At 39.8% G+C, this 26,437-nt stretch overlaps 1 protein-coding gene across 2 annotated transcripts in view; it reads left to right on the top strand.

Annotated features, from left to right (window-relative positions):
* LOC146970094 (rho GTPase-activating protein 12-like) overlaps positions 1-26,437 on the top strand; it is a 115,842-nt gene that overhangs the window by 84,844 nt on the left and 4,561 nt on the right. The window contains exons 4-16 of one of the 2 annotated variants that reach the window (XM_085804282.1): positions 2,450-2,644; positions 3,205-3,285; positions 4,934-5,056; positions 6,317-6,379; positions 7,551-7,628; positions 10,110-10,171; positions 11,082-11,163; positions 18,493-18,588; positions 20,136-20,234; positions 20,856-20,952; positions 22,344-22,463; positions 24,014-24,112; positions 24,774-24,851. In XM_085804282.1, coding sequence (XP_085660408.1) covers positions 2,450-2,644; positions 3,205-3,285; positions 4,934-5,056; positions 6,317-6,379; positions 7,551-7,628; positions 10,110-10,171; positions 11,082-11,163; positions 18,493-18,588; positions 20,136-20,234; positions 20,856-20,952; positions 22,344-22,463; positions 24,014-24,112; positions 24,774-24,851 — 1,273 coding nt within the window. The remainder of the gene's footprint in view (positions 1-2,449; positions 2,645-3,204; positions 3,286-4,933; positions 5,057-6,316; positions 6,380-7,550; positions 7,629-10,109; positions 10,172-11,081; positions 11,164-18,492; positions 18,589-20,135; positions 20,235-20,855; positions 20,953-22,343; positions 22,464-24,013; positions 24,113-24,773; positions 24,852-26,437) is intronic. The other variant, XM_085804283.1, reaches the window with a different exon arrangement.

Genomic DNA, 26,437 nt, shown 5'->3' with positions numbered 1-26,437 from the left:
CTAAAAAAAAAGGAAAAAAACAGTGTGATTAAAAAGACGTGATCAGACTGTGCACAGCTGACTGCAGTGACCACACACACACACACACACACACACACACACACACACACAGTGACATAACCAGCCTGAATCAGCCTGAGTGTGTGTTGTGCCGCGCTGCCACCTACAGGCCGACAGCTGTAACTGTCACTCTGCCTCCTGTGGGTTTACTGGGTTTCTGTCAGAGGTGTACTGTACTGTATAAAGTACTTGAAATAAATAACTAAGTAAAAGTACAAATATCATAGCTGAAAATGACTTTGGTAAAAGTTTAAGTCACCAATAATATTTATTCAAGAAAGCTTTCTGCTGATTTTTAGTATAACATACTTTTCATTGTCTTTTTTTATTAACTTTTATTAACTTGTGTCCCTTTTAATTAAGCTTGCACTGTAGCACTTTGAGATTGCATAAATGTAAAGTGCATTACAAATAAAATGTATTATTATTATTATTATAAGAAAATCACTTGAGTAAAAGTCTTAAAGTAGCTCACATTGACTGAACTTAACCCTCTATGGTACCATGTTACCCTCAGGCGACATACCACTTCTTGTCCTGTCACATCTCCACAATTCATCCCATTTAATGCTGTAATACTTTAAAAAAGAGAGGAGACCTTAGAGAACCAATAACAATGCTTTAATTTATCACATGACTTTCAAGAAGCCACTGAAACCCTTTTTTGCAGACTTTTTCCAAAGGAAACAGGTTTGCCATTTTGCTCCACTAAAACGGTCTGAAAACATACATTAACTTCCTGGCCCTTTTTCATCTGGAAAAAAATATATTATCACTAATAGATTAGTAAAGTTTAATTTTTAATAGTTCCATGCAATTTATTTACTTATTAAATAATAGAAACTTGTTAAAATGCACCTGTTGCCCCAAAGCAACAACGTACCATTATAGAAAATTGCAATGTTGCCTTGAGGCGACAGTGGACCATTATGGAATCAATATTGCATTATGAGACTATGGTAGTGTGTGTTCAGGTGTAAATATAATGTTCAAAAACATATAATTCATCATAATTTTGTTTTTTATCCTTAATACATTTGATTTTGGATGCAGTAAAGTAAACATCAGGCTATTATGATGATGATGAGGAAGATGAGAATGAGAATGTGGATGAGGATGAGGCCAGTGAAGGTGAAAGTCTACAGAGACTGGTCGGTGTTTCTAATACAGTAGATGATGAACCGTAATGGTACAATGTTGCCTACAGGCAAAAAATCCCCAAAACTTCCAAAAATAAATAATTTTTTAAAATTTCTTTAGATTATGTTTATTTAGTCTATTTTGAGACATAAAAACACTCCAAATATTTTTCCCCCCACTGCCATCATAGTGCGTACCATAGAGGGTTAAGTATCAAAAGTATCTTGTGATCCTTTGATGATTAATTTTAATTCTATTTTAATTTGCAACGAGTAACGAGGTGGCAAACGTCAAAGTAACAGAGTAAAAGAATATATTTTTAACTTTTAAATGTAGTAGAGTGATGCAAAAAGGGGGCTGCCTTCACCCGGCTGGTTCTCTGCCAAGGTGCTGGAGGCATCAAAAGTGTCCAAACTGAAGGGAAAGATCTCCGCACACTGGGATCTATGCAATTTCACTTTATTAAAGGCTGAGCTTTCGGTCTCAGACGACCTTCATCAGAGCAATACACTGAGACAATGGACGGGCAGGTAGAACAACACACACACACACACACTCCCCAATCCAATCAGTGATATGCAGTACACCTGTGTGCACCCTGGTGGTGGGACTTGTAGTTTACAGGGTGAAACACAGTCAATTCATTTTTTCTTAAAACAATCTAGAAAAAACACACATATACAATCATGAAACACCTCCTGATAAACCATATATTCACATAACATAGACCAATGGGGCTCTGAAGGGGCTCAGGAGTTAACCGTCATAAACAGAGATACCCAGATAGAAGAAAAAAAGGAAGAAGAAATAAAACCAGTGCATTAATAGAGTGAAGAGCTATGAATAGGTATCAGGCTAAAAGCCATCATAAACCATCTCTACATTCTAGAAAAATGTCTTGGATTACAACATAACATGCATATTGAAATCCTGGTTCAGGCCCATTGGTTGAAGTGTGTCTAGAGTATCTATCCAGAATAATGTAGTAGAGTAAAAGTCCTGATTAAAATAAAAACTCAAGTAAAGTACAGATCTTCAAAAAAAAAAACGAGTTAAGTCTTGTAACGAAGTCCAACTACTGTCCACCTCTGGTCTGTGTCTGTGTTGAACTGGTGCTGGTTTCACTGTCTCATGATTTACTGGTTGTGGGCGCCTGACTTTCCTTTTCCCCTCATGGTGAAAGACTTCTTCTCTTCTCTCCACCCTCTGTTTCTTTCTCTCTCTTTCCTTCTCTTCTCTCCACCGGCAGACCACTCCTCTCTCTCTCTCTCCGTCGTTCCTTCCCTTCCTGTCTCTGTCCATCGGGCGGCTGCAGGAGGACACCTGCTTCAGCGCCTACTCCAGCCAGTCAGACAGCCAGTACGGCTCTCCGCCGCGCGGCTGGTCGGAGGAGATGGACGAGCACGGACACACGCTGTACGTCAGCGACTTTACTAACGAGAAGGTACCGGCTGCTCTGGGGGTTTGGTTTCCACCTGTTCTCTTCCTCCTCCTCTTCAGCGGAGAGGACGAGGCAGCGCTGCAACTGTTTCCTGCTGCTGCTTCTCTCTCTAATGACGCACTCCAAGCAACTTCCTCATCATCCAGAAACAGTTTTTAATCAGAGTAATTGCAGAGGCATATCCACAAAAATGGATTCATTGCATAAATTTAAATTAAAGTGGCACAATTCACATTGATGCCTAAAGGGACGTTGTGCAGCATCATAAACCAGTGGCCAAAAAAAAAGCATTTTGATGAAAAGATGTAAATGGATAACAAAAAGTTTTTGCAATCTGATTTTATGTGGCCAAATCTGGACGGGATGTGAGCTGATGACATTTCTGAACTGTTTCCTGAGATGAGAAACACTGAACTGAACCTACCGTCAGTAGGTTTGAAGCTTCTGCACAAATCATTTTGTCAATATCAGGGCTCGGTGATGAGTCTTGTGTTTCTCCTCTGTGTGTGTGTCTGTGTGTGTGTGTGTGTGTGTGTGTGTGTGTGTGTGTGTGTGTGTGCTAGTGGTTAAAGCACGTGGACGACCAGGGCAGGCCGTATTACTACAGTGCAGACGGCTCCAGGTCGGAGTGGGAGCTGCCAAAGGTAAAAAAAACAACAACAACAACAACAACAACGGTGCAGCAGCTGTGACTGAGTGATGGAAATGAGCGGGAACTTCTGCACTCATTCATTCATACACTCGTGTTCAATTATCACTTATTTTATCTGGACTAATCAATCTGACAGTCAGTCCCAAAACACCAACACACATCGATGCACTGACATACAAACTAAACAGACACCAAGTTCTTCACTGCACATCCACATCTTCTTTTCTTTATTAATGCACTTCAGTTCACTTTTCAACATCCCTTTTCTCTTGCTACTGGATTTCCCCTCAGAATCAATCTATCAATCTATCTCTCTATCTATCTCTCTACATCCAATCACATATTTGCGCAGGTAAATCAAAAAATATGAATAATAAAAAAAAAAAATAGTAGAATTATAGAGTATTTCCGCCTGTGTACATAGTTGTGTGCGGATACAGGAAGCGTTACCGTTTACACTTGTGTTCAATGTGGTGGCAACCCATCTGACCGATCAGATCACCATCCGTCCAGTCAGTGTGTTTCCATGGACCTCAGTATCTCGGTTATGATGGTATTCAGGATGCTGCTTTTACATGAACATAGAGAAACCTGGTTATTCATATTATCCACCTTCAGTTCAGTTCAGTTTATTTCATGTCCCCAAAGGGCAATTTGGATTGCAGCTCATAGAATCACATAAAGGTAAAAAACATACAACACAAAGACATATAGTGACATAGAGACGCATCATTATAAATAAAATATGCACTAATTGTGATCATATAAGAGATAAAATATAGGAAATACCGTTAAAACACAGAATACAAGATCCAAGATAACACTATTAAGAACATAGTGATCAGATAAAGTGTCTCACACAGAGGAGAGCAAAATCCTTTACATGTTCAGTACCAGCGTCCTGCTTTTCTGACAGTTGCATCTTCTTTGTGCAGGTTCTCGTGGTGTTTTTTTTCTCTGTTTTGCCGACACGTCACTCTGCTGCGCCTGCACAGACGGTCGCGGCTGTCAGAAACCAGGATGAGGCGTTTACATGCCACAGTTTCCCCTTTTCTTTCAGAGTTCTCTGGGATCTGATGTTTACATGCACAAACACAAAAACAGGATATTCAAGGTCGTTAGCCTCATAGCATAATTGCCTAAGTCATTTTTCGGCCAAATTGAGATATCTCAACCAATGTCCTCAACCAATCAGAACACTTTTTAGAGTCCAAAATCACTATCTGCCTAAGTCATCTTTTTGACTTTGCTTGCTAGAAATTGTGTTTTTTCTTTTATTCCCGAAAATGTTCAAATATGACTTAGGCAATTATGCTATTAGGCTAACGAGTGGTCAAGTTCTATCCAATTGCAAAACGGGGGGTGTCACTGACACTGATTTAAGATGAGAACAGTAAGAAAACACTTCACCGTTCAGCTGTAACATCTTTTTCTTTAAGTATTTTTTTTGTCTTTCAATTGATATGACAGTGGAATCGAACCACCCCGACCTCTGACATCAGTTCAACATTAGGGACAATAAAACACACATTCACCTCTGAGAGCAGATACCTGGCTGTGTGTGTGTGTGTGTGTGTGTGTGTCTGAGAACATTTTAATGTGGTAAAAACATTAAAACCTCCTGGTTGTGTTTCCTCCAGTACAACCTGTCCCCTCCGCAGCCGTCGGATCAGAAGAGCCGCAGTCTGGACAGGAAACACCTGGAGCCCATCGTCCTGACCAAGTGGAGACACAGCGCCTACGTCCAGGAGCCCAGCGACAAGGTGGCGTTTCATTATTCTATTATTATCATTATTATTATTATTTCTATTATTATAAACCTCATTTTACAGAGCAGGTGACTCTACCCAGGGGGCAAAATCCCAGTTTTTTGAAAAACAGACAGGGAGCGTTGTAAAAGGTTTGACAGCAGAAATGACATCTAGGAACTTAAAGGATTAAAACCTGGGTGGACAACCTGGTCAACTAGCTGCTGGAAAGCTACAGGGGACAAAACCCCTTTCTGGGGTCATTTTGCTGGAGAAATGATGTAAATGCAAATATTTAGGTACTACAATGGCATAAATAGTCATACAACTATAACATTTGGCAGAGAGTATCTTGACACATAGGGGGAGGCATGAAAAAAAGATTCTGGGGTTTGTTGCAACTGGATTTTAAGATATCACCCTCAACATCCCAAAAAAGATAAAAAAAAGTACTGTTCGCCCGACAAATTCTCATGAAAATTATTATTTTTCAGCACTTTATGGAGAATATCTATGCCTAACATGTATATAGAAAATGTCCTTAATTCATAAGCTTCCATTTGAGTCCTAGATAGCCTTTCTACTAGCTACTGGAAAGCTACAGGCTGTCTCCAAACAACGCAACACCTATTGTGAAAAACTCCATGTTAACTGGCCTGATCAGAAAACATTCTATTTCTGGTCTCCCCAAAGTGAACTGACAGATAGAGAAGACCGTTGGCCACAGCAAGTGGAGCTTTGGAGATAGAAAGGCTATCTTGGACTCAAATGGAAGCTTATGAATTAAGGACATTTTCTATATACATGTTAAGCATAGATATTCTCCATAAAGTGCTGAAAAATAATAATTTTCATGAGAATTTGTCGGGCGAACAGTACTTTTTTTGGGATGTTGAGGGTGATATCTTAAAATCGAGTTGCAACAAACCCCAGAATCTTTTTTTCCTGCCTCCCCCTATGTGACAAGATACTCTCTGCCAAATTTTATAGTTGTATGACTATTTATGCCATTGTAGTACCTAAATATTTGCATTTACATCATTTCTCCAGCAGAATGACCCCAGAAAGGGGTTCTGTCCCCTGTAGCTTTCCAGCAGCTAGTTGACCAGGTTGTCCACCCAGGTTTTAATCCTTCAACTTCCTAGAGATCATTTCTGCTGTCAAACCTTTTACAACGCTCCCTGTCTGTTGTTTTGCCCCCTGGTGAGTCAGTTTGTTGCAGGTTCAGCTCTTCTCTCTGTCACAGTTTCAGTTGTAGACTTGTTACTTTTGCAGCGGCCGTCGAAAAAAAGGCGTTTCCGCGCTCTCTCCACCCGACTCCACCCGTACAAACACAAAGTCAGTAGTCGTCGTCGTCGTGCCGACAGGGCACCGACCAATCAGAGCCCTGTCTGTCCCTGAAATCATCCATGAGCATGAGAATAATCAATAATCAATCACACAACAGGACAGAGCGATGCTGTAATTACATCAACGTCATCGAGGCAATTTGTTTTATTGAAATAATCAAGACATTAAAAACAAAGCAATCAAGCTTAAAGAGATAGTTCAACATTTTGGCAAATTGGCCCATCACCATAATCCCTATAGTCACAGCAGTAGGTTCGTTACCTTTAATTGTCGGTGCAAGCTGTTTTTAGAACGGCGGAGCAGAGCCGTGAGCTGCTCAGAGCTACGCTACGGAGGCTCATTATGGGATTTCTTGGTTTCACCTCATCAAACTCATCAAATACACAATCCAACAACTCCACAACGCCCCCGACAGGAACGCGCATCAGTGGTTTTTGCATGAATTTCCCTCTAAAACAACTCTGTGTGGTAACGTTGTGTTATTATCTCATAGCGTGGTGAATGTGCAGCTCACAACTTGTCCACCAGAGCGTTGTGGAGTTGCTGGATTGTGTATTTGATGAGTTTGATGAGGGAAACCAAGAAATCCCATAATGAGCCTCCGTAGCGTAGCTCTGAGCAGCTCGCGGCTCTGCTCCGCCGTTCTAAAAATAGCTTGCACTGACAATTAAAGGTAACAAACCTACTGCTATGACTATAGGGATTATGGCAATGGGCCAATTTGCCAAAATGTCGAACTATCCCTTTTTAACATGTTTAGAAAGATCATCATGAACGACATCAGAATGAATTCATTTCTCCTCTGAGTTGAGTTCATTTAAATCATAATGAATTATCACTAACAGCTGATTAATTATTAACTTGATGAATTCAAAGAGTGAAATGATTGGTCTGCAGGTGCAGGTGCATTCTGGGAAACATATCTGTATCTGTATCCACGTGTAATTAATTAATTAATTAATTAATAATAATAATAATCCACTTGTGCCTCCCGGTCATCACACACACACACACACACACACAGACACTCGACACACTTCACCTCGTTATAATCTCACTGCTGATTTCCGTCGTCTTCACCTCACACATCATCATCATCATCATCATCATCATCATCATCATGTGATGTGTTTTATTGTTTCTCCTTCTTCCTCACTAGGACGCTCCTCCTCTGAGCCCCAAGCCCCCCTCTCCTGACTCTGACTCCTGCCCTTCGTCCCCCAAGCCCCCCGCCTCTGTTAGTACTCACCCCCTCACCCCCCCCCTCCCTCCTCTCCTCCTCTCCTCCTCCCCTCCTCCCAGCAGAGTTCCTCCGCAGGTCGATGACGAGCTGTGGACGTGAACCTGTGTAGAAACTAGGGCTGGGGGGGGGCGTCGCTACCGATTCACTTCATTTTTATTTAATTTCGATTCGATATTGATCCATTTATAGTCCAGTCATTTTATGAAAAAAGGTTGAACAAATTGCAACAGAAGCAAACTCAACTGAAGATAAAACACAGCAAGCAGACCGTCCTGGTGCAAATAGTGGTAAAGAGTAAAAGGCAGTCCAAAACTGATGGGTCCGAGGCACTCTGAGGTGTAGTTAAAAATCCTTTATTAAAGGGATCAACGCGTTTCGACAGAAACAGTCTTCATCAGGATCTGAACCAACTGATTTGCACAGGTGTTTTAAATCCTGTGTGGCTGATGATCAGAGACATGTGACCAAGTCATGTGATACCGTCAGCCATGAACCAATGAGAGATAAAATGCAGCAGTAATACAACAACAGTAGCTTTCACAGTAGGTATTCTAGAGACAAAAAATAAAATGTAGTAAAGAAAAGAATAACTCAACTGATTTTGTATCCTCAACATGTCCTGAGTGAGGGGGAAAAAAGAAAGTTTCAAAAAAGACCAAAATATAGCCCATTCATACGCCTATTAATTATTTTTCTCACATGCATAGGGAAACATTTTTAACCTTTAGGGGCTGTGTCCACCAGACGCGTTTTTAGCGCTCTGGGCCTCTACTTTTCATTCAAACCCTATTGAGTTGGGCGCTCACAGCGCTCAGCGCCCTCGGCGGTAACTCTAGATATCACCATGAAAATTACTGAGTTGATTACTTACATTAAGACAAACAAAAAATGTACTGCAAGTGTAATACATTTTTTGTCTGTCTTAATGTCAGTAATCAACTGGGTAATTGTCATGGAGATATCTAAAGGTTAAAGATTTTACCCTATTCATGTGAGAACAATAATGAATAGGCGTATGAATGGGATATATTTGGGTCTTTTTTTTCCCTCACTCAGGACATGTTGAGGACACAAAATCAGTTGAGTTTTGCTTCTGTTGCAATTTGTTCAAGGTTGACCCCCATTTTGGCTTAAAACTACTAGACTATTAGAGATATTTCAGTTTTAATAACCAGTTTTCTTGGTTATGAAAGAGATTTTCACAAAACTAATGTTGCAGATTGTACAAAGATGCAACTTTCTAACCTGGTGTGTTATTAAAAATATATTCATGTTTACATTAAATTGACTGAAAAGCAGCTACATTCATGCACATTTATTTAACATTTAGCCACGCCAGAAGGAAACAGTGCAACAGTGCAATGGCGACATTAAAGGAATGATCCAAGGATTTTATGAATCAATATCGGATCTTTCAAATGAAGATCGATATGAATCGGAAAATCGATTTTTTTAACCCCAGCCCTAGTAGAAACTGTGTTGATCGGTCTGTGGGGGTCTTGGTCTTGGTTTGGTTGAATCACTCAGAAACATTTTGGTAAAACAGATTTTTGGGTCGTTTGGTTTCTTAATTCGGGATGTCACGATTTATAGATTTGATTTTCTTGGTTGGTACAATTATTGTCAGAGAAATAATCACGGTATTACAAATGGTCAAGATTATTATGTATCAATAATGTAATTTTATACCCGATGAATGTGTAAAATCAAATATAGTCCGAATATAATTACATTACTAATTATTGGCGAAAAATATTTGAATTATCTATTATTATTATTATAGGACCAATTATTAATCCCCCGGGGGGAAATGTTTGAAAAATTCAAGTCATTAAATGTCATTGATACCAAATGTTTAAGTTTATTTTAATCTTTTTTTATTATTATTATTACAAATGAAACACTAACATTTAAATTCCTACCAAATCAATATTATGTTTGGTAAAATGAACGTAATTTAACCCCGTATCTGTTCATTTACCTTTACTTTGACGCTCATCTACCGATATGGTTCCCATAATAATCTTTTTTGGAAAGTGAGGATATTTCCTGTAGGAATCTTTATGATTAGTTAATTGTGGCGTTAAATACCGTCATTAATTGTGAAAACAGGTAATCGTGACATCTCTGCTCTTAATCAGAAAAGGTCTGAACGCTGCTGCGGTGGCTTCACTAACGATCCAGCAGCTTCTCTCGTTTCTCTCTCTGCTGTTTTGGTTTCTTGTCTCAGTCTGTTTCTGCTGTGGTTGTGTTGTGGTGGCGTTGTGTTTCTGTGTTTCTGTGTTTCTGTGTTTGTGTGTTTTGTTTCTGCGGTGGCGGTGTTCTTACAGTGTTTTTAGTGTTTGACAGCAGCAGCTTTTCCTCTCTCCTCCTGCTGTGGATCAGGGTTTGTGTGTGTGATGGATGATGTGTGCGTCTGTGAAACGATGTCGCTCTCTCTAACGTTTGTTTCTGTTTCTGTGTTTTCCTCTGCAGCCGTCTGAAAAGTGCGGCGTTCTGAACGTGACGAAGATCACAGAGCACGGCAAGAAAGTCCGGTGAGTGGCGCCGACGCCGAGTTCAAAGTTGTTTTTGTTCCTTTTTCATTCATTTTGGTTCCAGTTAATGATACCAGGGTATAGTGTCCCCAGGGTCTGGAAAAGTATTAAAAGGTGATAAATCAATTTGGTGAAAATTAAGACCCTTAAAAAGTATTAAAAAGTCTTTTCACAACTTTATAAAGTCTTAAATATTGAAGGTATTTTTTCTGAATTAGCTGTCCAAGAGTTTGAGTCCTAAAAAACATTGTCAAAGTGTGTGAATTTATTCATTTTATGAAAAAACAAAGATGAACTGGTACATAACTGGACAAACTGCTCAGGGACGACAGATGAAATTTAGCTGGTAGCTAATTCTGCTACAGCTGAGAGCCATGAACTGTCCCTTTTAAATAAACCATTAAATAAAAAAATAAAAGAAGATTGTTGTTTTTGTTTTTTGAGAGTGGAGCAATGTTTCTTTTTCTTTCTTTTTTTTATAAACTTTGCCTTTGATTTATTATCCCAGCCTATTTTGAATTCTGTAGCATCATAGTGGTCTAGAGTCTTTATCACAAACTAAAACTGTTCAGTTAAAAGTGTCACTGATGTAAATGGTTACAGCTTGAAGTGGCGGTGAGGTGTTGAAAAATATTGAGAAGGTCTTGAAAAAGTCTTAAAAAGGTATTGAAATTAACTTCAAGATTCTCTTATAAACCCTGCATAAAGTTAGTTTTTGTTTGAACAATGACTCCTAATCACGTCAGTCATTTTTGGACTCATCCCCCTCTCTCTCGCTCTCTCTCCAGCTGTCCTTTCAAAATAAAGGCATAAAAAGCCCAGTCAGTCATTTTACCTTTACATAACTTCACCTGTAGAAATGATTGAATATCTGATTATTGATGAGTTTGGTTGAATCGATGTGTTGCAGGAAGAACTGGACTTCGTCCTGGACCGTCCTGCAGGGGTCAACGCTGCTGTTCGCTAAAGGACAGGGAGGAGGAACCAGCTGGGTCAGGCCACACAACAAGCTTTCTGTTCTTTTTGTTTTTGTCTGTTTGTGGAGAAAAGAAAAGAAAAGAAAAGAAAAGAAAAGAAAAGAAAAGAAAAAACAAGTTATTTCTCATCATCATCAGACCAGACAGTAACTCTGTGGCTGAGATTAATGTTCAGGTTCATTCAGCGCCGGACGAGTCTGTCATCATCTCTGTGTTGTGTTGTTGCTGCTCTTTATGTAAAAAGGCCTCTTCCTCTTCCTCTTCCTCCTCTTCCTCTTTCTCCTCTTCCTCTTCCTCCTCTTCCTCTTTCTCCTCTTCCTCTTCCTCCTCCTCTTCCTCCTCGTCTGTTAAAACCCTCCTGTTGTCCTCCTGGGTCAAGGAAAGAAGGAAGGAAGGAAGGAAAGAAGGAAGGGAAAAACTAAGGAAAGATAGAAGGAGGGAGGGAACAGATTGGGTCAATTGGATCAAAAAGTAAAGGAAGAAGTAAGGATGAAGGGAAGGAAGGAAGGACCAAAGGGAAAGATGGGAGGAAAGAAGGAAGGGAAGATTGAAGGAGGGAGGGAACAGATTCGTTGAAGGAAGGAAGAAGAAGGAAGGGAAAAGGGAAGGAAAGAAAGATGGAGGGAGGGAGGGAAAAGATTCAGGAAGAAGAAGGAAGGGGAAAAGGATTGTGTAATTTCCACTCAGTGGATAATAAAGTTTTTGTAATCGTAATCGTAAAAAAGAAAGATGGAGGGAGGGAACAGATCAGGTCAATTGGATCAAAAGAGGAAGGAAGAAGAAGTAAGGACGAAGGGAAGGAAGGATGAAGGGAAGGAAGGACCAAAGGGAAAGATGGGAGGAAAGAAGGAAGGGAAGATTGAAGGAGGGAGGGAACAGATTGGGTCAATTGGGTCAAAAAGGAAAGAAGGAAGGGAGGGAACAGATTCGTTGAAGGAAGGAAGAAGAAGGAAGGAAGGGAAAAGGGAAGGAAAGAAAGATGGAGGGAGGGAGGGAAAAGATTTGTTCAAGGAAGAAGGAAGGAAGAAAGAAGGGAGGAAGGAAGGAAGGAAAGAAGGAAGGATGGAGGAAGGGAACAGATGGAAGGACAACAGGAGGTTAAAAGGCTTTTAACTGTGTGTGACGTGTCAGCAGCTCTAGAGGGAAGTCTGGCTTCAACTTTCTCTCTTCCTTCCTGGATGTTTCCTTTTCCCTCTCTTTCCATTCCTCCATCTCTTTACCTTTTGGTGTCACCTCCCTCCCTCCCTCCCCCCCCCCCCCATGCAGCCATCCTACCACCGTGGCCCCTCCCTCCCTGAGTTTCTCCTGTCCGTGTTGAGCAGCTGGAAGCCGCCGGCTAAGAGACGAGCTGCAGCCGTCTGCTACGGCTGCTCAGACCGAGCCTCTTCCTCCTCCTCTGTATGTTCTTCCTCCTCTCTCTCTTCCTCTTCCTCTTCCTCTGTATGTTCTTCCTCCTCTCTCTCTTCCTCTTCCTCTTCCTCTGTATGTTCTTCCTTCTCTCTCTCTTCCTCTTCCTCTTCCTCTGTATGTTCTTCCTCCTCTCTCTCTTCCTCTTCCTCCTCCTCTGTATGTTCTTCCTCCTCTCTCTCTCTTCCTCTTCCTCTTCCTCTGTATGTTCTTCCTCCTCTCTCTCTCTTCCTCTTCCTCCTCCTCTGTATGTTCTTCCTCCTCTCTCTCTCTTCCTCTTCCTCTTCCTCTGTATGTTCTTCCTCCTCTCTCTCTTCCTCTTCCTCTTCCTCTGTATGTTCTTCCTTCTCTCTCTCTTCCTCTTCCTCTTCCTCTGTATGTTCTTCCTTCTCTCTCTCTTCCTCTTCCTCTTCCTCTGTATGTTCTTCCTCCTCTCTCTCTTCCTCTTCCTCTTCCTCTGTATGTTCTTCCTTCTCTCTCTCTTCCTCTTCCTCTTCCTCTGTATGTTCTTCCTCCTCTCTCTCTTCCTCTTCCTCTTCCTCTGTATGTTCTTCCTCCTCTCTCTCTTCCTCTTCCTCTTCCTCTGTATGTGCTTCCTTCTCTCTCTCTTCCTCTTCCTCCTCCTCTGTATGTTCTTCCTCCTCTCTCTCTTCCTCTTCCTCTTCCTCTGTATGTTCTTCCTCCTCTCTCTCTTCCTCTTCCTCTTCATCTGTATGTGCTTCCTCCTCTCTTCCTCTTCCTCTTCCTCTGTATGTGCTTCCTTCTCTCTCTCTTCCTCTTCCTCCTCCTCTGTATGTTCTTCCTCCTCTCTCTCTTCCTCTTCCTCTTCATCTGTATGTGCTTCCTCCTCTCTTCCTCTTCCTCTTCCTCTGTATGTGCTTCCTCCTCTCTTCCTCTTCCTCTTCCTCTGTATGTGCTTCCTTCTCTCTCTCTTCCTCTTCCTCTTCCTCTGTATGTTCTTCCTCCTCTCTCTCTTCCTCTTCCTCTTCCTCTGTATGTTCTTCCTCCTCTCTCTCTTCCTCTTCCTCTTCCTCTGTATGTGCTTCCTTCTCTCTCTCTTCCTCTTCCTCCTCCTCTGTATGTTCTTCCTCCTCTCTCTCTTCCTCTTCCTCTTCCTCTGTATGTTCTTCCTCCTCTCTCTCTTCCTCTTCCTCTTCATCTGTATGTGCTTCCTCCTCTCTTCCTCTTCCTCTTCCTCTGTATGTTCTTCCTCCTCTCTCTCTTCCTCTTCCTCTTCATCTGTATGTGCTTCCTCCTCTCTTCCTCTTCCTCTTCCTCTGTATGTGCTTCCTTCTCTCTCTCTTCCTCTTCCTCTTCCTCTGTATGTTCTTCCTCCTCTCTCTCTTCCTCTTCCTCTTCCTCTGTATGTTCTTCCTTCTCTCTCTCTTCCTCTTCCTCTTCCTCTGTATGTTCTTCCTCCTCTCTCTCTTCCTCTTCCTCTTCCTCTGTATGTTCTTCCTCCTCTCTCTCTTCCTCTTCCTCTTCCTCTGTATGTGCTTCCTTCTCTCTCTCTTCCTCTTCCTCCTCCTCTGTATGTTCTTCCTCCTCTCTCTCTTCCTCTTCCTCTTCCTCTGTATGTTCTTCCTCCTCTCTCTCTTCCTCTTCCTCTTCATCTGTATGTGCTTCCTTCTCTCTCTCTCTTCCTCTTCCTCTTCCTCTGTATGTGCTTCCTCCTCTCTTCCTCTTCCTCTTCCTCTGTATGTGCTTCCTTCTCTCTCTCTTCCTCTTCCTCCTCCTCTGTATGTTCTTCCTTCTCTCTCTCTTCCTCTTCCTCTTCCTCTGTATGTGCTTCCTTCTCTCTCTCTCTTCCTCTTCCTCTTCCTCTGTATGTGCTTCCTTCTCTCTCTCTCTTCCTCTTCCTCTTCCTCTGTATGTGCTTCCTTCTCTCTCTCTCTTCCTCTTCCTCTTCCTCTGTATGTGCTTCCTTCTCTCTCTCTCTTCCTCTTCCTCTTCCTCTGTATGTGCTTCCTTCTCTCTCTCTCTTCCTCTTCCTCTTCCTCTGTATGTGCTTCCTTCTCTCTCTCTCTTCCTCCTCCTCTTCCTCTGTATGTGCTTCCTCCTTCCTTCTGTCTGCTTCTCTCTCTCTCTCTCTGGGCCTGTCCCAGTCCTCCACACTTGGCTCAGTGCGCTTGGTTACCTTGGTTACACACACACTTTGGTGACGTTTTGCCGGTTGAACGTAGATATAGTGTTCAGCATGAATTAAGTGACCAAGCGTGTGGGGGGAGATTTAAAAGCAATCGGGACAAACTTGACAAGTGCAGCCTGTGCCGTTGCGCACACTAGCACAACTACAACACACTAGGGCTGTTTTCGACTAAGGATTTTCATAGTCGAATCTGATTCGTCAGATTTTGCCGTAGTCGACTGATCGTCGAACCTTTTTTTTTTTTTTTTTTTTTTAGATAGCAGCAAATTTGCGACTTTTTCCGTTTCAAACAAAAGAGCTAAAACACCCCAAAAATATGGTAGGTGTAAAACAAATACCTTTATTTATTTTCCACACTTTGGATGATTTTTAGTAGCCATTGTGAGCCAGGGTATGCGTTTATGTTTTGCTCGGACTGTGAGTCATCCCTCATCCCTCAACGTGGTGAAGGATAGCGGTGGTCGTGGACACAGAGAGAAACCGGGTAAAACATGTAGTATCAAAACAAACGGAGGTCAGAAGGACTCGACAATCCGTACATTACGTTAATCAATCCTGTAACACACACAGTGTGACCGCGGCACCGGCAGAGAGACAGACAGGCTGCAGAGGGACGAGATTACAGCTGTGACTCCCGACACTGATGGTGCGTTCATTACAACTCGGAAGTCGGAAAAAAAACAAGTTCCTCTTCTGAAAAACTCTGACATGTCAAACTTTAGGATGTGTTAGGGACTAATTCATCCGTCTAACCATCAGAACTATTAACACTTGAAACGGTAAACACAGCTGATCCATCGAAAAAAAAAAAAAATCACCGCTGGAGTTAATTTATTTTCCGTGATTGAAGTCAGATGTATCCTCACAATGTTTTGCTGTTCTGTCAGGTCATGCATGATAAATGTTGACAAAGTTAGACTGTCAGACTTCCTTGATTTTAAACTTTGGCGGCTCTGCCCCTCGTCTTTTTGCCACTCCGTGAGTGTTCTGCAGTGACTTTGACGGTCCTACTGCTCACCTCCGCTCATTTGAAAAAAAAAAAAAAAACCTCCGCTCATTTGAAAAAAAAAAAAAAAAACCTCCGCTCATTTAATTGTGCAACTGCAGTGGGTGATTTATTAATACGTAGTAAGAAGCTAAGACTACCGTTTAAACGCACACATAATTTTGAACTCTTTATTAACAGAAAGTAGGCAGATTTTGTATCAAAATAGTCTTTTTATAACGAAAAAAGACATTCTATGTAACAATTTATGCTCAGCAGCCGTGGGCACCCCCATATAGTCAGAATGGTACGGTCTTGGTTAGATTCGACTACGAGGTTCATAGTCGAATCAGACCCCTCCGAATCGAATCTCGAATCGTCGACTTTTGGAGGTCAGCCCTACAACACACACAGCAACAGTTTTAATAACCAGTGCTGCTGGATCAGTCTCATCTACTCCTAAAGTGTCTCTATGCGCAAGATTCACATCATAAACATGTAAGCCCAACTCTGTAAGTACATAGAACAAACAAGAAAAAATAAAAAATAAAAACATAAAATCATGAACAGAGCATGATGAATATAAAATATGACATTAAAAGTCATAATTATGAGATAGAAAGTGAATTTCATCATTTCATTGTGGGATTTATACTTGGCCAAACACCGCTGGGATGCGGTCTGACCTTCAGTGTGGGTAAAGTGCAAATCAAGCGGCTGCACTTTCAGTCGCTGGAGAAACGGGACACACTGAACTGACACTAAGAACATGAACGCACACGCCAAGTGTGTAAGTGTGATGGAGTGTGCATATTGGGACAGACCCTCTCTCTCTTCCTCCTCCTCTTCCTCTGCACGACCTCTCCGTCCTGTCTGTCATGCTCTGACCCCCCCACCCCCCCTCCTCTGTGTTATCAGTCACCAGCATGAGGCCGAGACTGGCCAGAATAATTAACAGTAATAATAATCATTTTTATTAGGGCTCAACCGATGGACTGTAGCCAAATTTTTATTTTGTTTGTTCTTTATTTTCACATATAAAAGAAGTTTAAAAAGATATACCGTAATATCTAATATAAGGGTAAAGGGATAGTTCAACATTTTGGCAAATTGGCCCATTGCCATAATCCCTATAGTCGTAGCAGTAGGTTTGTTACCTTTAATTGTCGGTGCAAGCTGTTTTTAGAACGGCGGAGCAGAGCCGTGAGCTGCTCAGAGCTACGCTACAGAGGAGGCTCATTATGGGATTTCTTGGTTTCCCTCATCAAACTCATCAAATACACAATCCAACAACTCCACAACGCTCTGGTGGACAAGTTGTGAGCTGCACATTCACCACGCTATGAGATAATAACACAACGTTACCACACAGAGTTGTTGTAGAGGGAAATTCATGCAAAACCGCTGATGCACGTTGCCTTCAGGGACAGTTTTTCATCAACAGTCTCTGTATTTCCCTCTAAAACAACTCTGTGTGGTAACGTTGTGTTATTATCTCATAGCGTGGTGAATGTGCAGCTCACAACTTGTCCACCAGAGCGTTGTGGAGTTGTTGGATTGTGTATTTGATGAGTTTGATGAGGGAATAAGACTACACAAATACACACATGGTAACATGGTAGATGATAAATAAACCGCTCCATGGATTGTTTTGCACATGAAGGAGAGGAGGGTTCGCAACACAACTTGCATAGTTCCCCTTTAATCAGCTGATATTTCCCATGTTCACGTACACACACACACACAGGTTTTTGCAATGATCCTTTAAACACTTTGTGATGTATATGTATTGCAGGCTCAACGTTGTATAGTTTTACATCGGGAAATGTAAATAAGATAAATAAAAAACGAATAAATCAAGACACACAGCCTCCAAGATAAAACCACAAACGGACACAACACCAACATTATTTTCCTCTGGTGGATCAAACACTACAACGACATCCTGTCTAAACTAAACCCAGACAGTTTATATTTCACCTGCAGAGTGAAAAGTGTTCACACCTCCTGGCTCTGATCAGCTGATTCAATGAGTTGAGCCCTAATAATAATAATAATCATTATTATTATTAGACATGTGGCCGGTGTCGGGTTGGAGCGAGTTGTTTCCTTGTTGTAAAGTCCAGACTTCAGACTGCGTTGGTCTTGTTTTCTGAGCGCGACACACAGGAAGGAGTTCCCTCAGGTTTCTCTTGTGCATGTTTAGTGGACTGACAGAGGAAGAGGAAGAGGAAGAGGAGCCTCCTCAGTCTCTTAGTCTCTGCTTGGTCTGGTTTTTTTTGTTTTTATTTCATTTATTCCTGCAGTTAATGAGCTCTCAAGGTAAAAGAAGAAATGCTAATGAGGTCTGGTTGTGTAACTGGGTCGTTTTCCTTCACCTTGAGATCTTATCGCTGCAGCAAACACATTCAAAGAGGCAGATTTCAAATGATTTATTGGAATTTCCCTTTTTGTATCAAACACACAGGCATGTTATGCACTCAGGTGTCGGTTTATTAGGGACCGGGAATCAGGACTGTTGTGTTAGATCTGTAAAAATCAATGTGTACCTAATAAACCAGCTGAGTGTTTATATGCAACACACACATCTTTCAGTTGGTTTCCTTCATTATTCTTTCATAAATCTCATAAATGATGTGTCTGTGTCAACAACAGTGAGATATTAGATCTGAGGACAGAGAAGAGAGAAAGTGTTTTGACAGAGCGACAGAGAAAATGTTTCTATGATCAGGTCTTTTGTGTGTTTTTTTAATTTAATTTTTTTAATTTTCCTTCCTGTGATTCTTCTCTTGTCTCGGTCCAGTTCGGAGCTCAGTCCAAACCCGAGTTCACGGTGGACCTGCGGGGCGGCTCGGTGGACTGGTCCACGTCCAAGTCCAGCAAGAAGAACGTTCTAGAGGTGGGCGACCGCTCTGCAGTTTATTATTATTCATATAATAACTTGAAAGCACTGGAAGATAAACAAAACAATCTCTTTGTGTAGTTTCAGAAATCTGCAGGAGGATATTTTTACTTCCTTTTTTTATTTACAGTATGATCAATTCAATTCAATTCAATTCAATTCAATTCAATATCTTTATTGTGGAAATTTGTCTTTGGCTTCACCACTTACAGTACGCATAAGACCACATAAAATACAATACAATAACACACAATAAATAGCATAGCAAAAGAGTAAAAGAATAAAAGAGTAAAAGAGTAAAAAGGTGATATACATAGCTCCAAAGTGTCCTGAAATGCATTTATGAATTTAATATTGTGATTGCATGCGGTATGAATGATTTCTTAAAAATATTTTTCGTAGTTTTGGCAGCTCTATAGCGCCTTCCTGAGGGGAGTATATAATAAGTAATACTTTATAGAAGTATATACTGTATGTGGCAAATGTTTGGTTATGTAACAATTAATGTTGAGACTTGTATACATAAAGTAGACAGATATCTGCACTCCAGCAAACATAAAAAACAACAAGACAAAAGCAACCTAACAAAAATAAAACAGGACCACAAAACAAAATACAATTAAAAAAGACAGAAAACAATAACAGATCATAACATCAGCGATGCAAGGTGTAGTAGAGTTCAGAATGATGAGATGTTTTACTTCCTTTTCATCACAAACCTCTAAAAATGAAATGACATCTGTTTCTGCTTCTAGCAGCAAAAAATGATCAAATGTTGGTTGTAAACATGTAAAAAATGACACATAAACACTAGTTTATACTTGATGCGTCCTGGATAACACATTTATTTTATTTTATTTTATTTTATTTTATTTATTTAAAGGTTTAAGGATCAGGGACATTGCACATTAATAAAAACATTTAAACAAATGTAAACATGCCAGAATTAGCCAAAAGGCTATTTTGCATCTGTCGTCCCTGGACTGATGTTTAAAGTCACCCTAAAAGAAAAATAATACAACATTTTGGATTATCAACATACAAATAATACATTCAATGATTAAAAAGCTGAATAGTGGACAAAAGACAGAGAGCTCAGTGAAGGTCCATGCAGACACACACAAACTGACATAAAACTGAACTCAAACAGCCGCTACAGACAAAACAGAAGCAACATTAAACAGCAACACCAACAGAAGACACAATCACATTATACACATTGGACACATTAGAAGCCATGCACAAACAGCAACAACACTAGACAATTAATACACTGACAGACAACATGACAGGAAATTTAATGTTCACAGCCTTGACCACTAATTAGCCACTTTTTAAAAAAGTGTTTAAAGGAGGTGTAATTTGAAAAGACTGGCTGAAAGAACTTTTTCTAAACGCGACAACACAGTCTCCTCTAGCTGCACTCTGAGTAGATGTTGATACCATTTATATAAACTGATTCAATGCTGCGTAGAGAAATAAACTGATTCAATGCTGCGTAGAGAAGTGATCAGTAAGTTGGTTTGTGTGGTTTGGTTTCTCAGCTGAAGACTCGCCAGGGCACCGAGCTGCTGATCCAGTCGGACAACGACGGCCTCATCAACGACTGGTACCGCACGCTGCAGGACACCATCAGCACGCACGTGAGCAGCCGCTCTTTCTCCACCTGCTCTAGTATATATATATATATATATATATATATATATATACTCTAGTCCCAGGATCAGATTCAGTTTAGGAGATTTATAACTTTATTTAACCAGGCGAGTTCCTATTGGTCCAGAGGCAACAATAGGAACATGTAGCTACAGATAGAAAACATGGTCTGTTCCATAACAAAACGTCGACTTTGGAAGAAATGTAAGATGTTCAGGAGATAAAGTTCTGCTTCATATCATCAGAGCAGGCGCAGGTTATTAAAGAGACAGTCCGACTAAAACACTGAGGATAAAACACGTCATTTTATTTGTTAAAAAACAACATATAAATGATAATAATATGAGAAACGATCTGGGAGTTCACTGGCTGTTTGGTTTGGTTTCACTTGTAACCTACATGTCAGATTTATTGTTTTCCTGCCCTGAGAGTCCAAAGGTGCAGCAAGACCAGGTTTTTACTGCCACTCACTTATTTCCTTGTGTGTGTGTGTGTGTGTGTGTGTGTGTGTGTGTGTGTGTGTGTGTGTGTGTGTGTGTGTGTGTGTGTGTGTGTGTGTGTGTGTGTGTGTGTGTGTGTGTGTGTGTGTGTGTGTGTGTGTGTATTAGGCGTGGGAGTCAGACGAGGCCATTGAAGAGGACATGCCTGAATCACCTGGTTTCGACAAACCCGACAAAGAACACAGAGACTCAAAGAAAGCCAGAGGTTTGTGTTTGTGTGTGAAACAGGCGGCTGCGTTACCTTACCTACCCTATGATCGGTAACCATGGTTACGGTGGTAATTATGGTTTTTTGGGGGGGAAAAAAGCCATTAAAGCTGTTTAGTTTCTAATTCAACATTCCTACTGTACAAACAAACTGAGGACAGAGAAATGCAACACACACTTCTTCCACAACCCGTCCACACTTTGCTCTCTTGTTTAACCCACATAGTTGTTGTTGCTGCTTTTATACACACAAAATGTCAACAAATTCTACAACTTATACACTGGGGGACTCATGAGGCAGAAAGAAAATAAAAAACATCTTTAACTTCACAACCATGGCTGGAGTGTGTAGGATTTCTAAAGTGATTTAGGATTTACTTGTGTAAGAGTTTCCAGTCTAAACTGAAGGCAGGAAGTTTCTGTCTTTAAAGTCTTTAAAAAGTTCATTTCAACATAAACATTTTGGTTAAACTGATAATAATAAATCAAGAGTGAATGATAAATTGGGATTAAATAAAATCTAATTGCAGGGTTTCTCTAAAAAGAATAAAAATGAGCAGAATCCACATTAATTAAAGGGATAGTATCATTTTTTTTAAAGTGGGGTTGTATGATCTACAAATAGCCCCTAAGTACTTTAATTGCAGTAGAAGACTCTCTGCACTCCTCCCGTTAGCAACGCCAGCCCATAATAGCCCTGCCCAGAGATTTACAACATACAGTGTTGTGAACAGACCCAAAGAAACGGCCTATTTTCACGCCCTAAAAGAGGTTTTACTTGAAAAAAAATACACAGTTCCATTGTTCACTATAATATAATTTTTTCCAGCCCTTCAAAGTGCAGGAAAAACACAGTTTTTATTTGGACCTAACCAACTGCTGATCGGCGGGCGCTAACCCTGGGCGGAGGGATACGTGAGTTGGTTAGGTCCAAATAAAAACTGTGTTTTTCCTGCACTTTGAAGGGCTGGAAAAAATTATATTATAGTGAACAATGGAACTGTGTATTTTTTTTTTCAGGTAAAACCTCTTTTAGGCCGTGAAAATAGGCCGTTTCTTTGGGTCTGTTCACAACACTGTATGTTGTAAATCTCTGGGCAGGGCTATTATGGGCTGGTGTTGCTAACGGGAGGAGTGTAGAGAGTCTTCTACTGCAATTAAAGTACTTAGGGGCTATTTGTAGATCATACAACCACACTTTTAAAAAATGATACTATCCCTTTAAAGCATAAAGTCCAAAACCAGGCGGAGGAGTTGAGTTATCTGCACTATAAAACAACCGCTTATCAGTTTCACTTCACTCCAAAACACCGAGCGCGGCCGTCATGGCGATCAGCGTGTTGGTCCGAGTGCTGGACAACAAGGTCTTGTCTCATCTCTCCTCTGCAGCCATGAAGACGTCGGCCAGCATGGACGCCTCGGACAACAAGAAGACCAGACACAAGCTGAAGAAGTTCCTGACCCGCCGGCCCACGCTGCAGGCCGTCAGGGACAAGGGCTACATCAAAGGTAACGAACAGGCTGCAAGTTTCACACTAAAACTTTATCTTATTCAGGTCTGGTGGTTTTGAATTTGAGATAAAAAACTGAAGGTGAATTATTTGAATTGTCAAATCTCTGAAAACACACGGCTCTGTAGTGAGACTGGACAGATCAAAACAGGGAAATCATTTAAGATCAGATTAGATAAGATGGAGGTTTATTGATCCTATGAAGAGGAAAAATATAATAAAGAAATAAAAACAAACAAAGAACAAAACTCTAACATGTTTATGAGAGAGAAAAAAATAGACATAATATCTGTTAAGTCCTTTTTATAAAGTAAAACAGTCCAAGTTTGTTGTTGATCCCCTGCAGAAGAATTAGTGCAGTATCTTATCTTCTTTGTGTTATCAAACTTTCATAATAAAGTTTTTGTGTTTATTTCTTTATATCAGATTCATGATTTATTGTCCCCGAGGGGAAATTCATTTTCACAGCTCTGCTCCAGACAAAGACACAACGCATATGCAGAATACATACATACATACATAAACACAATTTCATTTAACTTTTAACAGTACTACAACTGACTAGAAACCTGATCTGCTTATAGCACTTTCTTCTCATTTCAGAGCACTTTTTAAAAAAAATATATATATATATTCTATTGAATTGAATTGAATTGAATTCCTTTATTGTCATTCATACCAAGGTATAAACGAAATTTAAATGCAAACCTCCATATGGTTAAGGTTATATTTTCAAACCAGACCAGAATAACATATTCACCTACAACAGACACACAATTAGAACAAAACAAATAACAGTACAGCCAACAAGAACAAGAACAAGAACAACTGAGCCGACAATAAAATATCACTACAAAATATCACAGACAATAACAATATATATATTTATGTATATATAGCTATGTATGTATATATATATAAATACAGATTTTATCTGTGTAATATAATGTGTTTGTCTACTGATGGTTTGATGTGGGTCTGTTTTGTAACCCAGTGCCAGTTTATTTAAGTTCAGTGGACAATAAAGTAGTAATAGAGTAGGGGTGGGAGAAAAAATCGATTCACATATATATTGTGATATCTTTTTTGACGATTTTTAAATCGATTTTTTTTTTTTCAAAAATCGATTTTCTTTTTGGGAAAAAAAATTTGAAAAATGTGTTAGTCTTTTTTACATACAGAGAGTACCGGTTTTGAAAAGGGTTTAAGTTCATTTTATAATGGAGTATGTTCATTTATAGGCTCCTACAGTATTTGTGTGCAGATAAATGTTAAAAATGCTAAAGACTAAAAATCGAGAGAATCGGCAATATCGTAGAATCGCAATTTAAATCGAATCGCCATCCAAAAAATCGTAGAAGAATCGAATCAGGAGAAAAGTGTATCGTCCCAGCCCTATAATAGAGTAGAATAAAGTCTTAGTTTGAGTCTGAGAAAAGACACAACGCAGGTCAACAACAGCAGTGAGTCTTCCTGTTTGACTGACTGTGTCTGTGTGTGTCTGTGTGTGTCTGTGTGTGTCTGTGTGTGTCTGTGTGTCCTCTCCAGACCAGGTGTTCGGCTGCAGCCTGTCCAGTCTGTGTCACAGGGAGAGCAGCTCGGTGCCCAGCTTCGTCAAGATGTGCATCGACCACGTGGAGAACAACGGTGAGTGACCAGGAAGTGACTCTGGTTTGTTTTATCATCTGACAGGGTATCTGCAGGGTCTTGAAAAGTATTAAAAGGTGATAAATCAATCTTAGGAAAATTAAGACCCTTAAAAAGTATTAAAAAGTCTTTTCACAACTTTATAAAGTCTTAAATATTGAAGGTATTTTTTCTGAATTAGCTGTCCAAGAGTGTGAATCCTAAAACACATTGTAAAAGTGTGTGAATTTATTCATTTTATTAAAGAACAAAGATGAACCGGTTCATGAAAAAGAACAGAAGATTGCTCCACTCTCAATAAAACAAAAACAACAATGTTTTGTTTTTTGATAAACTTTGCCTCTGATTTATTATCCCAGCCTATTTTGAATTCTGTTGTATCATAGTGGTCTATAGTCTTTATCACAAAAACTAAAACTGTTCAGTTAAAAGTGTCACTGATGTAAATGGTTACAGCTCGAAGTGGCGGTGAGGTGTTAAAAAATTTTGAGAAGGTCTTGAAAAAGTCTTAAAAAGGTGTTAGAATTAACTTCAAGATTCTTGTATAAACCCTGTCTGAGTCGTAGTAGAAGAAGGGAGTGGTTAACAGCAACAACAGGTATATTATATCAGATAACAGACTGACACTGAGCTGCTGTTTTCTTCCCATCATGCCCTGCAGCTCTGTGCGTGGACGGGCTGTACAGAGTCAGCGGGAACCTGGCCGTCATACAGAAACTACGCTTCGCTGTCAATCACGGTGAGTCACCTGGTTTCTACCGTCGTGTCCAGGGCCGTTGTATCTATAGGGGAGAAAGGTGATGATAACTCTAGGGGCCCAGCGCCCAGTGGGGCCCATAAAAAACCCCAGTAGTCTAATCTTTGTATGACTGATTTATTCTGCATAAGACCCTGACTAATACTCATAGTACACTGTAAAAACTCAACATCTTTCCAAGAATATTTGTCTTATTTCTTGTCCAAATGTCTCATTTCTAGTCCAAACTAATCTCTTTCCACTTAAAATAAGACTCATCACCTAAAAATTAACTTGTTTTTAGATAATTTTCACTTAAATTCACAATAGATAGAAACATCTGCCAGTGAAAATAAGTTTTTTGTGCTTGTAATAAGGAAGAAAAACTTGCTCCACTATCAGATTTTTTCTACTTATTCCAAGTGAAAATCTGCTTGAAAGAAGTAAAAAGTGTCTAAAAACAAGCTGCTTTTAATATGATGAGTCTTATTTTAAGTAGAATGAGATTTGTTTTGACTAGAAATGACATTTTGACTAGAAATAAGACAAATATTCTTGCTAAGATACTTGAGTTTTTGCAGTGTAATGCTGCATTAGCATCAAAACAAAGAAGGCTAAATAAAAAAACAATAATACATACGTAGTCTAAGAAAAAAAAAGGAAAAGTTAGGGGGAGGGGCCCACTTTAGTATTCTTTAAGGGGGCCCAGAATTCATAGCAACGGCCCTGGTCGTGTGACAGAGTTTTGTCCTGTAGATGTGTTTGTGTGTTTGTGCTGCAGAGGTGAAGGTTTTCCAAAGGCTCAGTAACACCAGAGAAACAACATTTATATTTATTCAGATAAACAATTAAAGCCGGTGTGTTGAGGAAATACAATTAAATGTGTTAATTAGTTTTAGATCTGTTTTGTTTTGTTATGACAAGAAAATCAATTTGGTAATAAAACGAATTGTAACCTATGAACTAATCGAAGGGTGTGTTGACTTGCAGCTATTTTAATTTGTTTTTTTTAAATTCATGTCTTGTAAAAGAGGAGGGGCAGGTTTTTAATTCTTCTTTCTGCTCCTTTGAATTCAAAGATTTTAGATTTTTTTGGTGTTTTACATTTAAATCATTTTGTTTGGTCGATGAGTGAAACATAATACATACGTATACCTACGACAGAGTATTTGGGCCACATTGAGAAAAAAAAAAGACACAGACTTCGAGAATAAAGTCATAAATTTACGAGAATAAAGTCGTAAATTACGAGAATAAAGTTGCACATTTCATACGAGAAAAAAAGTCATAACATTACGAGAATAAAGTCGTAAATTTACAAGAATAAAGTCGCACATTTAATACGAGAAAAAAAGTCATAACATTACGAGAATAAAGTCGTACATTTCATACGAGAAAAAAAGTCATAACATTACGAGAATAAAGTCGTAAATTACGAGAATAAAGTCGCACATTTAATACGAGAAAAAAAGTCATAACATTACGAGAATAAAGTCGTAAATTACGAGAATAAAGTCGCACATTTAATACGAGAAAAAAAGTCATAAATTACGAGAATAAAGTTTGTGATTTTTATGTTTGTCAGTGTG

The sequence above is a fragment of the Trachurus japonicus genome, chromosome 17, assembly GCF_045865225.1.
Source record: "Trachurus japonicus isolate A0001 chromosome 17, Traja_1.0".
NCBI lineage: Eukaryota > Metazoa > Chordata > Actinopteri > Carangiformes > Carangidae > Trachurus > Trachurus japonicus.
The sequence above is the reverse complement of the archived record's forward strand: the minus strand, read 5'-3'. Positions and strand labels throughout refer to the sequence as shown.